A 12,258-nucleotide genomic window follows, 5' to 3' on the forward strand; every position below is an offset into this window, starting at 1 on the left:
TTATGTGCAAGAAATTTACTGATGCAAAAGAGGATTCTATTCACAGCAAAGCAGCAAGTACAAAAGAAGAGCTAACTACTCCTTGAAACAACCTAATGGTGGTGCTACGGCCTACCACCAGTACACGCCAGTGGTCTTGCGGCGCTTGGTCGGCGGAGCAACGCTAGCACCACTATCATCACTACTGTTGTCGCCGCTGTCATCACTCCTGCTGCTGTTGCTGGTGAAGCCATCATCATCTTCGGCTTCTTCGGTGTTGTCGGAAGCTTCGTCCGATGACCTGCCAAAGAGGAAGTTGCCTGCCATCGGATCTTCCTCGGAGGAGAAGGAATCGACTCTTTCTTCCGAGGAGGAGAAGTCTTCCTCCCAAGATGTATCATCTTCATCTTCCTCTAGCTCGGCTCCGAAGAGGAGTGCGAGATCCTCACCATCAGTCAGGGATTCATCATCCTCTGACTGGGAATGGAAGTCCCATTCCTCCGCATCCCAGTGTAGGGGGCACGGACTTCGTAAGCAGCTATTGGATCGTATTCTGGAGTAGGTTCTCGGGAAGATTCAGATTCAAAAGAAATGACGGAGGAGGCAGAAGAAGAAGAAGCCATGGCAAAAGAAAAGAAGGAGCGCAATTGTTAATGGCTGTGAGAGAAAGATGATTGGGGAAGATGCCGGGGGTAAGTTTATAAAGGTAAATAGAGAGGTGAAGTGAATCGGCACCGTGACGGTTCCCTAGGAGACTGATACAGAGCAATCACAACCATTGGAAGTTGAAGGGGCGTGACTGTACGGGTTGGAAGCCGAAGGGTCGAGGCGATTTTAAATGGTTGTTTTCGGAATTACCATTGCCGAAACCAGGGGGCATGTGTTACCGCCATAATCTGACCGGGCCAGAAGTGGGCCATGGAGCGAGATGGGCCTAGAAGACAGTTACGATAAGCTTGCGAATCGGACCCTGTGCGGTGATTGGGGCCAGAAAGGCCGTGTAAATTTAGATATAGGCAGTTAAGATTCGTGTCGTGTTTTGGTTAGGGTTAGTTAAAAAAGGACGAGTCTACGGACTATAAATATGTACCATGAATAAACAAGAAACAGAATCATCTCATCAACAATTCTCGGCGCATCGCCTCTGCTCACCCAGGCACTCATCTCCTCTGCAGGCGTCCTCCTCTGCTCACCGAGGGGCAGGCGGCCTCCATCGGCGGTTCCCCAGGCGGCAGGCGCAGGGGCGCTCCACCGCGCGCTCCTCCCCTCTGCTGGCCGAGCTCCTCTCCTATCGTCGCCTCTGCTCGCCCAGGCGCTCATCTCCTCTACTCTGTGGGCATCCTACTCTGCTCATCGAGGGGCAGGCAGCCTCCATCGGTGGTTCCCCAGGCGGCAGGCGCAGGTGGCCTCCGCCGGCGCTCGCCCTGTCCTGCAGAGCTCATCTCCACACGCCTCCTGTAGAGCTCCTCTCCTCTCCCCTGCTCCAGCCCCCAGGTACGCAATCTTTGTATGTTTCACCTGTACTTTGAGTAAATATATTGCTGATGGAATGATTCAGTGGTTCAGACATTGAATCTTTGTATTAGTAGTATAGATGCTGTTGTCGCTAGTAGAGACCGTCTAGGAAAAGATTGAAGATTGTAATCATTGGATAGGTGCGACATTGCAATCTACAGGCATGGGTGTTTGTTTTGAGTCTAATAGGCCTAGTACAAACAATTTTTACTTGCATACAGTTACTATTGTTTATGCATTCTTGGATCACTGCAAATGCTTACTGAACTTTATAAAAATTTTGGTTGCAGCTGATGGGTTTCTAAATGCGACCCGGGGGAATGTGTTTGAACTGATCATTACATTGTTTGCTCTGCACAAATTTGGCAGCCAAGGTACTTTTTCTTTAATAACTATAACCTATACTTGCATTTAGCTTATATATCCAGAGGCAGACTTGTTGATTTAAGTTTCTTTACAATACTTGATTAGATGGATAGAAGTTGGGTGCATGCAAGACTGTTTTCTCAAGATTACATCAACGGTGTCAAAGAATTTATGAGCTTCATTCATGGAAAATTTGAAGAGGATGAAGAAATTTTATGCCCATGCAGTAGATGTCTTAATCAGAAGTACCAGCATCTAGCTCTTGTGCAGAGGCATATATTGATGAATGGCATGCAAAGTACATACACTCGATGGATTCATCATGGAGAGAACTTTGATGTCTATGCTAATGAGCATTCTATTGAGGTGCATGAATATGATTCTTTACAAGAATTGGGTATGAATGAGCACGACAACTATAGTGATGGTAATTTGAATGAGTTGTTACAAGACTTACACAACGCAGAGAAAGATAAAGAAGATGGTGAAAATGAGAATGATGCAGAACCTAGTGACAATGGGTCATTTTTCAAAATAATGATGAAAGAGGCCAAGCGTCAGCTTTATCCAGGTTGTACTAAATTTTCAAAGTTGACCTTTGTGGTAAAGCTTCTACACATGAAGTCATTTTATAGGATATCCAATTCTGCATTTTCAGCAATATTAAAGCTTTTGTCTGATGCTTTCCCAGAATGCAATACACTCCCTAAATCATATTATGAAGCAAAGACTCTTTTAAAGGAATTAGGTCTTGGGTATGAATCAATACATGTGTGCTACAATAATTGTGTGCTCTTCAGAAACAAATATGCCAAGCTTGACAATTGCCTTGTTTGTGGTCTCTCAAGATGGGTTGATGCTGAAAGAAAGAAGATCCCACAGAAAGCGTTACGGCATTTTCCTTTGATACCTAGGCTACAAAGGATGTTTGTGAACAAAGAAGCAGCAGAACAAGCACAGTGGCACAAGCTAAAGCGAAATCCTAAGGAGAAGGAAATGAGTCACCCTGCTGATGGTGAGGCATGGCAAGATTTTGACAGAGAATATCCAGATTTTGCAAAAGATGCTAGAAACCTTAGACTTGGACTAGCTACTGATGGATTTAACCCTTTTTCAGAAAAGAACACCAAATACAGCATGTGGCCTGTACTTGTTGTGCCATATAACCTTCCACCTTGGATGTGTATGGATGAGACAAATTTCATCATGGCTTTGCTTATTCCTGGTCCTGCATCACCTGGAAAGGACTTTGATGTATTTTTAGAACCTCTTATAGAAGATTTACTTGAGCTTTGGACAGGTGTACGTACTTATGATGCTCGAAGTGGAAAAAAGTTTAACCTTCATGCTGCAGTTTTATGGTGCATCCACGATTACCCAGCTTTGAGCACTCTTTCAGGGCGTACAACAAAAGGCTATTTTGCATGTATTCATTGTGACAAGCACCCTCTTTCATACAGATTGAGGAGCAAAATTAGTTATTTTGGGCATTTTCATTTCCTTCCAATGGGACATCGCTTGCATAGAAATAATGAATATGTTGGTCTTCATGAAAGCAATGATCCACCAAGTAAATTCTCTATAGAAGAGTTGATGGCTGAACTAGAGAGAGTTAAACATGTTAGGCCTGGGAAGCAACAAGGAAATAGGAAAAGAAAGCATTCTGATATGGACAAGGATGAGGTGGTAGTTTGGAGTCGGATGGTTAGTTTATGGAAGTTACCATATTGGAATAATTTGAAACTGAGACATAATCTTGATGTCATGCATATTGAGAAAAATATATGCAAGAACTTGATTGGGACAATTCTCAATATACCTGGGAAGACAAAGGACACAGTTAAAGCTAGGCTTGATCTGAAAGATTTGGGTATTCGAAAGGAGCTACAATTTAGAGAGCATGGAGATTCATATGAGATGACTCATGCAAGATACACCTTGTCCACAGAACAAAAGAAGACATTTTATGATTTTTTACGAGAGGTGAAGTTTCCAGATGGATTTGCCTCCAACATATCAAGATGTGTAAATGCTGAGGGAACCAGGTTACAAGGGCTCAAAACACATGATTGTCATATTCTTCTACAAAGAATATTACCAGCTGCCATGAGAGGATTTTTGGACAGGGATATTTATGAGGCTCTAGCTGAGTTGGGCAAATTTTTAGGGACTTGTGCAGCAGAATTCTTAACAAGGATGTGTTGGCTGAAATGAAGAAAGAAATCCCAATATTTTTGGTAAAACTTGAGAAAATATTTCCCCCGGCTTTCTTTGATGTGATGGTACACCTAGCTGTACATCTACCTGATGAGGCATTGCTGCGAGGTCCTGTGCAATATGGTTGGATGTACCTAATTGAAAGGCGGTTGTATACTTTGAAGCCCTATGTGAGGAATAGGGCACGACCAGAAGGCTCAATTGCTGAGGCTTATATTGCAGATGAGTGCTTGACATTTTGTTCTAAATACATGGACGATGTAGAAACAAGATTTAATCGGGAATCAAGAAATAAAGGGTTCTCTAATGAGGAAGCCTACAATGTTGATGTTTTTGGACATGGAGTTAATTTCACCTCTGCTTGTGAACTAGTGTATGATGATAGTGCCATTGATCAAATGGTATGGTATGTTCTGAACAATTGTAGTCAGGTTGACAAATATGTGAGGTATGTGATCAAATGGTATGGTATGGTATATTCTTTATTGTATTCATAGTTTTACAAGCTACCTTCGACAAATATATATGAGGTATGCTATCATTGTTTCTAAATTGCAGAATATTCAGAGATGAATTAGAGAGGGAAGGGCTGCCTAACATTGAAAGAACTTTGCAGCAGGGATTCCAGACTTGGTTCAGGAACCATGTTAGTAGTAATTCAAATCTTTTTATGCTATTTTTGAGCTATAGAATCTGATATGTCTGTGTTGCATGTGGCAGATCCTGAGGTTGCGGAATATAAATCAAGAAGAGGTTGATGATGATCTATTTTCCTTGGCTTGTGGTCCTGATTTCAGAGTTAGAAAATACTCCTCATGCATAGTGAATGGAGTGCGGTTTAACACTATTGATCGTGACAAACATTGAAAGACACAAAATAGTGGAGTAATGACACCAGGTACACATAAAGGTCAGGAAATTGATTTTTTTGGAACCTTAAGAGAGATCATTCAGTTAAATTATAATTTTGATGATAGATTTGTTGTTTTATTTAAATGTGACTGGTTTAAATTGGACAGGAAGAGGACTAAACTTAAAGATGATGGCTTTTTTAAAAGCATTAATTTTGGAAGTCTATGGTACAAAAATGATCCCTATATTCTGGCCACTCAAGCAAGGAAGGTCTTCTATTTGGCAGACACAAAATTGGGTAAAAGTTGGCATGTTGTTCAGACGTTTGAGCATAGGCATCTTTATAATGTGAGTGAAAATGAAGCTACACAACATAATACTCCTGCACATCAAGAAGATGAGTGTTGTGAAGAGAATGGTATCCGGCAAAGGGTTTCTGACATTGTATATGAGAAGCCTTTAAGTAGAGATGATGAACAAGGTCTTACTATTTAAGCTGCTGAAATGGAAAAATTGCTAAAAGGAACATATCAAGAAGTGCATGAGAGTGATAGTGAAGAAGAAGATGTCACGATTGTTGAGTACTGCAGTGATGCTGAAGAAGGTGTCACAAATGAGGTTGACAGTGATGACGAATAGCCATTTCCAATTTAGAATATAGAAGCTTGCAAGGGTAGAGCACCTGGTAGAAATATGGAGGAGCACTAGAGCGGCAAGTTGTATCTTCTAATGTTGTATTTTCATGGAATTGAGTTTGTGCTGCACAATATTATTATTATGGAATTGAGTTTGTGCTGCACAATATTATTGTCATATGGATATGATGCAAACTGTGTAAAATTTAAAATATTTGAGGGAACATGCTGCCAAATTTTGTAAAATTTGAAAATTTTAAAGCAACATGCTGCCAAATTATAAAATTTTAAACATTTAAAGGGATATGCTGCCAAAACTTTATAGAGTCCAAACTGAAGAAATTATTTTATAGAGTATAAATTTTGCCAAATCCATTGATTTTTTTATGAAACAAATTGCCTTACTCTTAATTCAAGTATGTGTGAATTCAAATTGACTTACCCTTTATTTCAATTATGGTGAATTCAAATCGAACAACTCTTAATTCAAGTATGTGTGAATTCAAATTGGCACACTCTTACTCCAAGGATATGTGATTTCAAATTGGTAGTCTTTCAACATACTAAGTCAATCTATTTATGGAAACTAATATGGTTCAAATTAGCTTACCCCTTTTTGATGAAACAAATTGACTTACTATTAATTCAAGTACGAATGAATTCAAATTGACTTACTCTTCATTGAAGTATGTGTGCATTCAAATTAGCTTACTCTTAATTCAAGTATGTGTGTGAACTTAAATTGGTTTTACCCTTAATTCAAGTATGTGTGGGTTCAAATCGACTATACCTTTAGTTCACGTATGTGTGAATTCAAATTCCCTTTACTCTTAATTAAGTTGTGTGTCAATTTAAAGTGAAATTCATCATGCATGTATCAATTCATGTTATATCCACTTTTTTGTTAGTTCAAATTGTCTTACTCTTGTTATCAATGAAGAATGTGACCGTTAAATTGTTCCTACCATGGTATAGTTAGTGGAGGGCATAACACCTCGATTGCTACCACAATAACTAATCAAGGTGGACATGAGACAATTTAATCATATATGTTTCTTATAAAACATAATGATTGTGATAATGCTCATCCATATTGGTAGTTGGTGACTTAACCAAAAAGGATGCAATTATTTTGAAGTATATGTTGCCTCTTCTTTAAATCAAAAGTTTATATGTACGTTGTTAAAACAAATTGAGAGCCCACGCGTCAAACAACATTCATTTTTCCCACCTTCCCAAAATGTCACTGCCTACGGTCCCGCCTCCCGCGTGGCCCCAAATCTCATCCCGCCTCGTCAAAATTCACCTCCCGCCTAGCCCAAATCTTATCCCGCCTCAGAATTCAGGTGCTTATATATTTATTTACCAGTCCCAACCCTAGCTTGTTTCGGTCCCAAATCCATCCAGCCGCCACCACACATGACTCTGCAGCTGCAGCTCGCCTCCTCGTCCCAAATCCATCCATCCAGCTGCAGCTCGTCTCCTCGATCCTCCTCCTAAGGCCGGTTTACCTCTGCAGCTCGCCTCGTGGTGCTGCTGTCGATTGGAGAGGGTTGGGAGGCGCGCCCCTCATAGGCTGCTCACCTCTGTTGCTCACCTCCTCATGCTGCCGTCGATTAGAGAGGGCTGGGAGAAGCCGCGCCCCTCCCCCTGCTATGATTTGTGAGGGTAAGGAGCTGCGCCCTCCCCCTGCTACAATTGGTTGAATCCTGCTGTTTGCCTCCTCCTGTCGTTTGAGTCCTGCTACGATTGGTGAGGGCAAGGCGCTGCGCCCCTCCACCTTCTACGATTGGCTGATCTGTAGGGGTGCTGCAGGTGGGAGCTGTGCCCCTCCCCCTTCTACGATTGGTGTGACTATGCTTGTGATGTTCTTTTCTGCTGTGTGCCCCCTTCATTTTATTCTAAAACTAATCTTGACTATGCTTTTTTCTGTCAAAATTGTATGATGTAAGCAGCACCTTGTACTTAAGTTCCAATAGGCTTTTCTAGGTACTGCATGTGATTGGCTATCTGATGCTATGCTTATTTGTGTTTTCCTCCTGCTTGTCGACTTTGCTATGAACATGCAGTAAAATAAACAAGTACTATTTGTGTTCAGCTTTGCTATTTACTACAAGCTTTTTTCTTAAAGTAGCTTTCTATATTTTTTTGTTTGCATTTAACATTACTTTATATTTTCCATCCAGCATTGGGCAAGATGGCTCCTGGTCGTGCAAAGTTTCCAGCCAAGAAACCACAAAAACATCGACCAGTAGCAGCAGGTGCCGTCCTCTACTCATCTCTCTTCTGAATATATTTCCTGTTTATGTGAATATTTTGCATGTGCTGTTATAAATTTCAAAATCATGTAATGAGGCAAGCAGTGTTATCAATAGTAATCTGTTGCTCATTTTTTCTCTCATCAGAACAACCATTGCATCCATATGAAGTGGAGCGCCTCCAACAATGTATGAGGAACAAAGCAAGGCTAAAAGAATTTGGAATTCATGATCTAGTCGATGTGCTTTCAAATGCAAATTCTATTGCTCACAAGAAGAATAAGCTAAATTGCAGAAATAGAGAAAACTCCAAGGATGAGTATGATCCGACAAATAATGACACTGATGAGGAGGATCTGCTTGACGATGACACTCCTGAGGTGCTAATTCCTCCTGTCTTATTACAAATTAACATGCTGTTTGCTTGCTAAATCTACTTGTCCAATTTATTGATTGATTTATGCTTTCATTTTTGGAATGGTTTGAAGGGTTGTAACAATAAAACTGCTGCTATGCGTCCCGAAGCAATCAAGACTCATTCAAAAAGAGTTTTTGCAGAGCCACAAACTACTAGAAGTACAAGGTCAAAGAAAACAACTTCCTATCGTGATGCAAGTTTGGCACCAAATGAAATCTTTGTGCCATCTTCATCTCTATCACATGGCAGCCAAGTTGAAGAAGTTGGCAACTTTGATGGCCACACACATGCTATATAGCTGAAGGCTAGTTTAACTGTCATGTTTCTTACTCTTATTATATTAGCATTGATTGCATGATGACTGCATTTTTACATGCTGCCATTTTTACAGCTAATGTACCTGCCCTTTTTGATGATAACAACCACATGACCAATGAACTTCATGCCATTGCTCCCTCTGATGGGCACAACTAGATGGGTAACGAAGGTAATAATTTTTGGCTATCATTCTGTTTAGCGCTTAGTGAAGTGAATGATGATTGTTCTTATTGGCTACCATTTTTTAGATAATGGATATGTCCAGATTGAGGATAACATGACTATTGGAGGTGAGGCTACTACTAATCTTGGTGTCCAGAATGAGATAACTAATGAAGGTAATAGTATATCAATCTATCTACCATATCATGTGTTTTTTTCTTCGCAATTGAACTTTGCATCTCATGCTTGATCCATGCTCAATTCATCTTACTAATTCTATCTCTATGTAGATGTACAACTTGTTGAAAATGATCGAAGGGAGAGAGGAGTGAATATGAGACATGGTCTTGAGAAGATGAGTCGAGCTATGCATGGGAAGCTACAAATTGTTATTCCTGAAGGGGGGATAAGGCCCGTGGCACCTTTTGCAGCTGCTAAGTTTGCAACCGAATGCAATATTGCAGTCAGGAACCATATGCCGGTGTTAAAGCATTGGAAGGATTATAAGAAGAATTCTGCTCTTTTACAACAATTTAGAGGAACACGTAAAGTGCATTATCTAGGTCTTCCTATCTCATTGAGTGGCTATAAATTGTTGATTTTTTCACACATTATTCTTTTTTTAATAGGCAAAGTTTTATATCAATACCAATGATGCATCTGTTCAAAAAGCCTGTTTTGGCATGATGAAGAATGCAATCCGTCAACAACATCACAGGCTTAAAAAGCAATATTTTGATCCTTTTCCATTGCATTTGGTGAGCAAATCTTCTCCTATCAAATCAATGACTGATGAACAATGGAATGATCTTGTAGAATCTTGGAAGAGACCAAAAAAGATGGTACATTCCTTTCTAAAAACCTAAATCCTACCTCATATGTATTGAATTGACACATGACTTACATGTATTCTGATTTTTTATGTAGGAGACATGTCAAAAGAGCAGAAACAACCGATCTAATGTGAAGCACCACCACACAACTGGTTCTCGTAGTTACCTAGTTCATGTAGAAAATTTGGTAAGTTACATATGTATTTATATTTTTTCTGTTCTATATTTCAGCATGACTGTGGAACAAAAATTATGCACTTTGCAGTGCTTTGTGATATTTTATGAGGTAGCTGCAGACGAGGTTAAAAAATATTTCTAATAGTTTGTGTTTGGGCTGAAATGAGCTGAGTTGTTATGTTAATGTCTAAACTACCATGTGTTGTAAATTTAAATGCTTTCATATGTCAAGTTCATGCTTAGTCCTGCCCGAAAGCCATATGTCAACCTGTAATTCCTTTTTGCTACTATCATGTCAACTTGCTGAAAGTGTTATTTTTTGAAGAGAAACCTGCTGAATATGTTATTACTGCATTCTTTTCTAGGGAGACAAATATATTGATCATGAACCTGATGCATTGGAGTTGTTCAAGGAGTGTCACTATAGCAAGAAAAAGAAAGGGTTCACACTTGATGTACAATTAGCCATAGTTAAGTATCATTCAAAACTGCTGCTTTAAATTCTTATAATGCTCTCTCAAGATCAATGATCATGTTTGCTACTTGCATTTTCAGTCTGAAATGGAAACTAGATTGTCTGCATCAAGAGAAGGTGAACAATCTTTGTCTCCTACTAAGGTTGTTGCTGATGTGCTTGCTGAGAAAACAAAGAAGAGTTCATTTCTAAAGAATATTGGGATTCATAATGCATGCTCTAGGCCTAGCATAAGAAGCATCGAAGCGCAACTTGAAGCGGAGAAAAGGGCAAATGGTGACCTTCGAGCTGTTGTTGATGCCCAACGTGAACAATTGGATTTGCTATCAAAGCAAGTGAAAGAAACAGAACAGGGAAGAATTAGAGAGCAAGATGAAATGAAGAAGAAACAAGCTGAGATGGAAGCAAAGCTCCAGCTCGTGCTAAGTCAGATCAAGTCAACTTGAGCGAATGGTGGGACTTAGACATTTGTTTTGTTGCTGCAACAGCTGCATGCATTTTGTTAATAGATGAAGTAGTTATAATACTTTTGCTCTTTCATGCTTGCTAATGCAAGATGCATATGCTAGACATTTGTTGATGTCGTATGCCTAACTTGGATGTCGTATGTGATGGATGGAATCTATATTGCTATATTTGATATATGAGCATTGTTGTTTTTCCATGTTTATAAGGTTTGATGTATGAATGTGGTATGATTTGAGCTGAATTAATAATTTTGAAAATAGGCTGAATTGAATTTGATGAATTTTTTGGTGGGATGAACTAAATTGGGCCAAATTGAACCAGATTTTGAATTGGATTGAAAGTAATATAAAATGGCACTAATGGGCCTGGTCAAAAATTAAGAAAATGGGCTGAAAAACCTTTGAGTTATTGGGCCAAGCCCAATATAATCCTACGTGGCACTAATTCGTGACGTTTTTTTTTGTCATAAAGTTTGGGCCTGGGCTGGGTTGGGGTGGGCTCAAGGCAATTTGTGTCGTTTAAGAAACATCATAGATTAATGTAATTAGTGACAGTTACATGCAAAACGTCACAGATGCAATCCATGACGCTCAATACATGACAAAAGCAAAAAACATCACAATCAGGGTTTTGTGACGTTTTTTTGCTAATCCATGACGAATTTGGTCCATCACAGATTAAAGGATTTCTTGTAGTGAAATAGCCACATAAGTTGTCCATTACAAGTACTTCAAACATTAATGGTCTTCATCATTGTCGTCGGCCCTGTTTGCATCAAGTTGACCCACGCTTCCTATGATTTGTATAAAATTCTCCCTTGGGATTTATGACCTTATCGAGCAGGAATCGACATGGTGCATCTTGAATTGCCCTGATTCTTTCCAGTTCGATGAGGTCATCTTTAGATCTGTCAAATGCAAAATCATTTTTTTAATCAATACATGTACGAAATTAAATGAAAGAAATTGTTCTTAATTCTTCACGTACATCGAATTCTTTTTGTATCATTTTCTTTGGACCGCAAAATGTGTGGATGAACTCACATATGTAATACCCGCATAAGTTATTTCCTTCCGCCTGTCTCAAACATTATATATATATATATACATATATGGGTTATGAAATATTAATGGTGATTAAAGAAATGGAACTAGATGTGCGAATTGTATTCATACCGGAAAGTCCGTTTTGGTATAAAGTGCACCCGGGTTCTCTCTGACTCCTATGTACTTTTTGAGGAAGCGAGCCCATGCTTTTTGGAGGATGTCTATGAGGTTTTGATATTCTTCTATCTGTTTTTTCTTAGGGTCGAACACCACAACTCGGGATCAATCAATCTCGATAGTGAACAAGATCTAGTGAAAGCTGTTGATACAGATATACATATAAAATATTGGATATACTTATTATTAAATTGAAGGCATGGAACAAAGAGTTGAAGGGCTTACTTGAAGTTGTACGGCAACATAATGATATGAATGTACAAGTATTCTGCCCATCCAAGGCCATGAATATATTGTTCTCGGTTCGATTTGGCCATTTGAGTACACTATTCTTGTTTATAATATCCGGGTTCATGAAGCCG

The 12,258-nt window shown here is 39.5% G+C and overlaps 2 protein-coding genes across 2 annotated transcripts; both read left to right on the forward strand.

Annotated features, from left to right (window-relative positions):
* The first annotated feature begins 1,965 nt into the window (after nucleotides 1–1,965).
* On the forward strand, nucleotides 1,966–5,568 carry LOC112896253. The gene is made up of 6 exons (XM_025964176.1): nucleotides 1,966–3,905; nucleotides 4,028–4,525; nucleotides 4,636–4,723; nucleotides 4,798–4,913; nucleotides 5,097–5,410; nucleotides 5,453–5,568. Exons 1-6 carry the CDS (start codon nucleotides 1,966–1,968, stop codon nucleotides 5,566–5,568), a joined length of 3,072 nt encoding a protein of 1,023 aa, XP_025819961.1.
* Nucleotides 5,569–7,761: 2,193 nt separating this feature from the next.
* On the forward strand, nucleotides 7,762–10,651 carry LOC112896262. Its single transcript, XM_025964186.1, has 8 exons — nucleotides 7,762–7,825; nucleotides 7,970–8,202; nucleotides 8,824–8,896; nucleotides 9,011–9,270; nucleotides 9,350–9,562; nucleotides 9,648–9,740; nucleotides 10,096–10,200; nucleotides 10,286–10,651. The coding sequence occupies exons 1-8, from the start codon at nucleotides 7,762–7,764 to the stop codon at nucleotides 10,649–10,651; spliced, it is 1,407 nt and encodes a 468-aa protein (XP_025819971.1).
* The last annotated feature ends 1,607 nt before the right edge of the window (nucleotides 10,652–12,258 follow it).

This window comes from Panicum hallii, chromosome 1, assembly GCF_002211085.1.
Source record: "Panicum hallii strain FIL2 chromosome 1, PHallii_v3.1, whole genome shotgun sequence".
In the NCBI taxonomy this organism is placed as follows: Eukaryota; Viridiplantae; Streptophyta; class Magnoliopsida; order Poales; family Poaceae; genus Panicum; species Panicum hallii.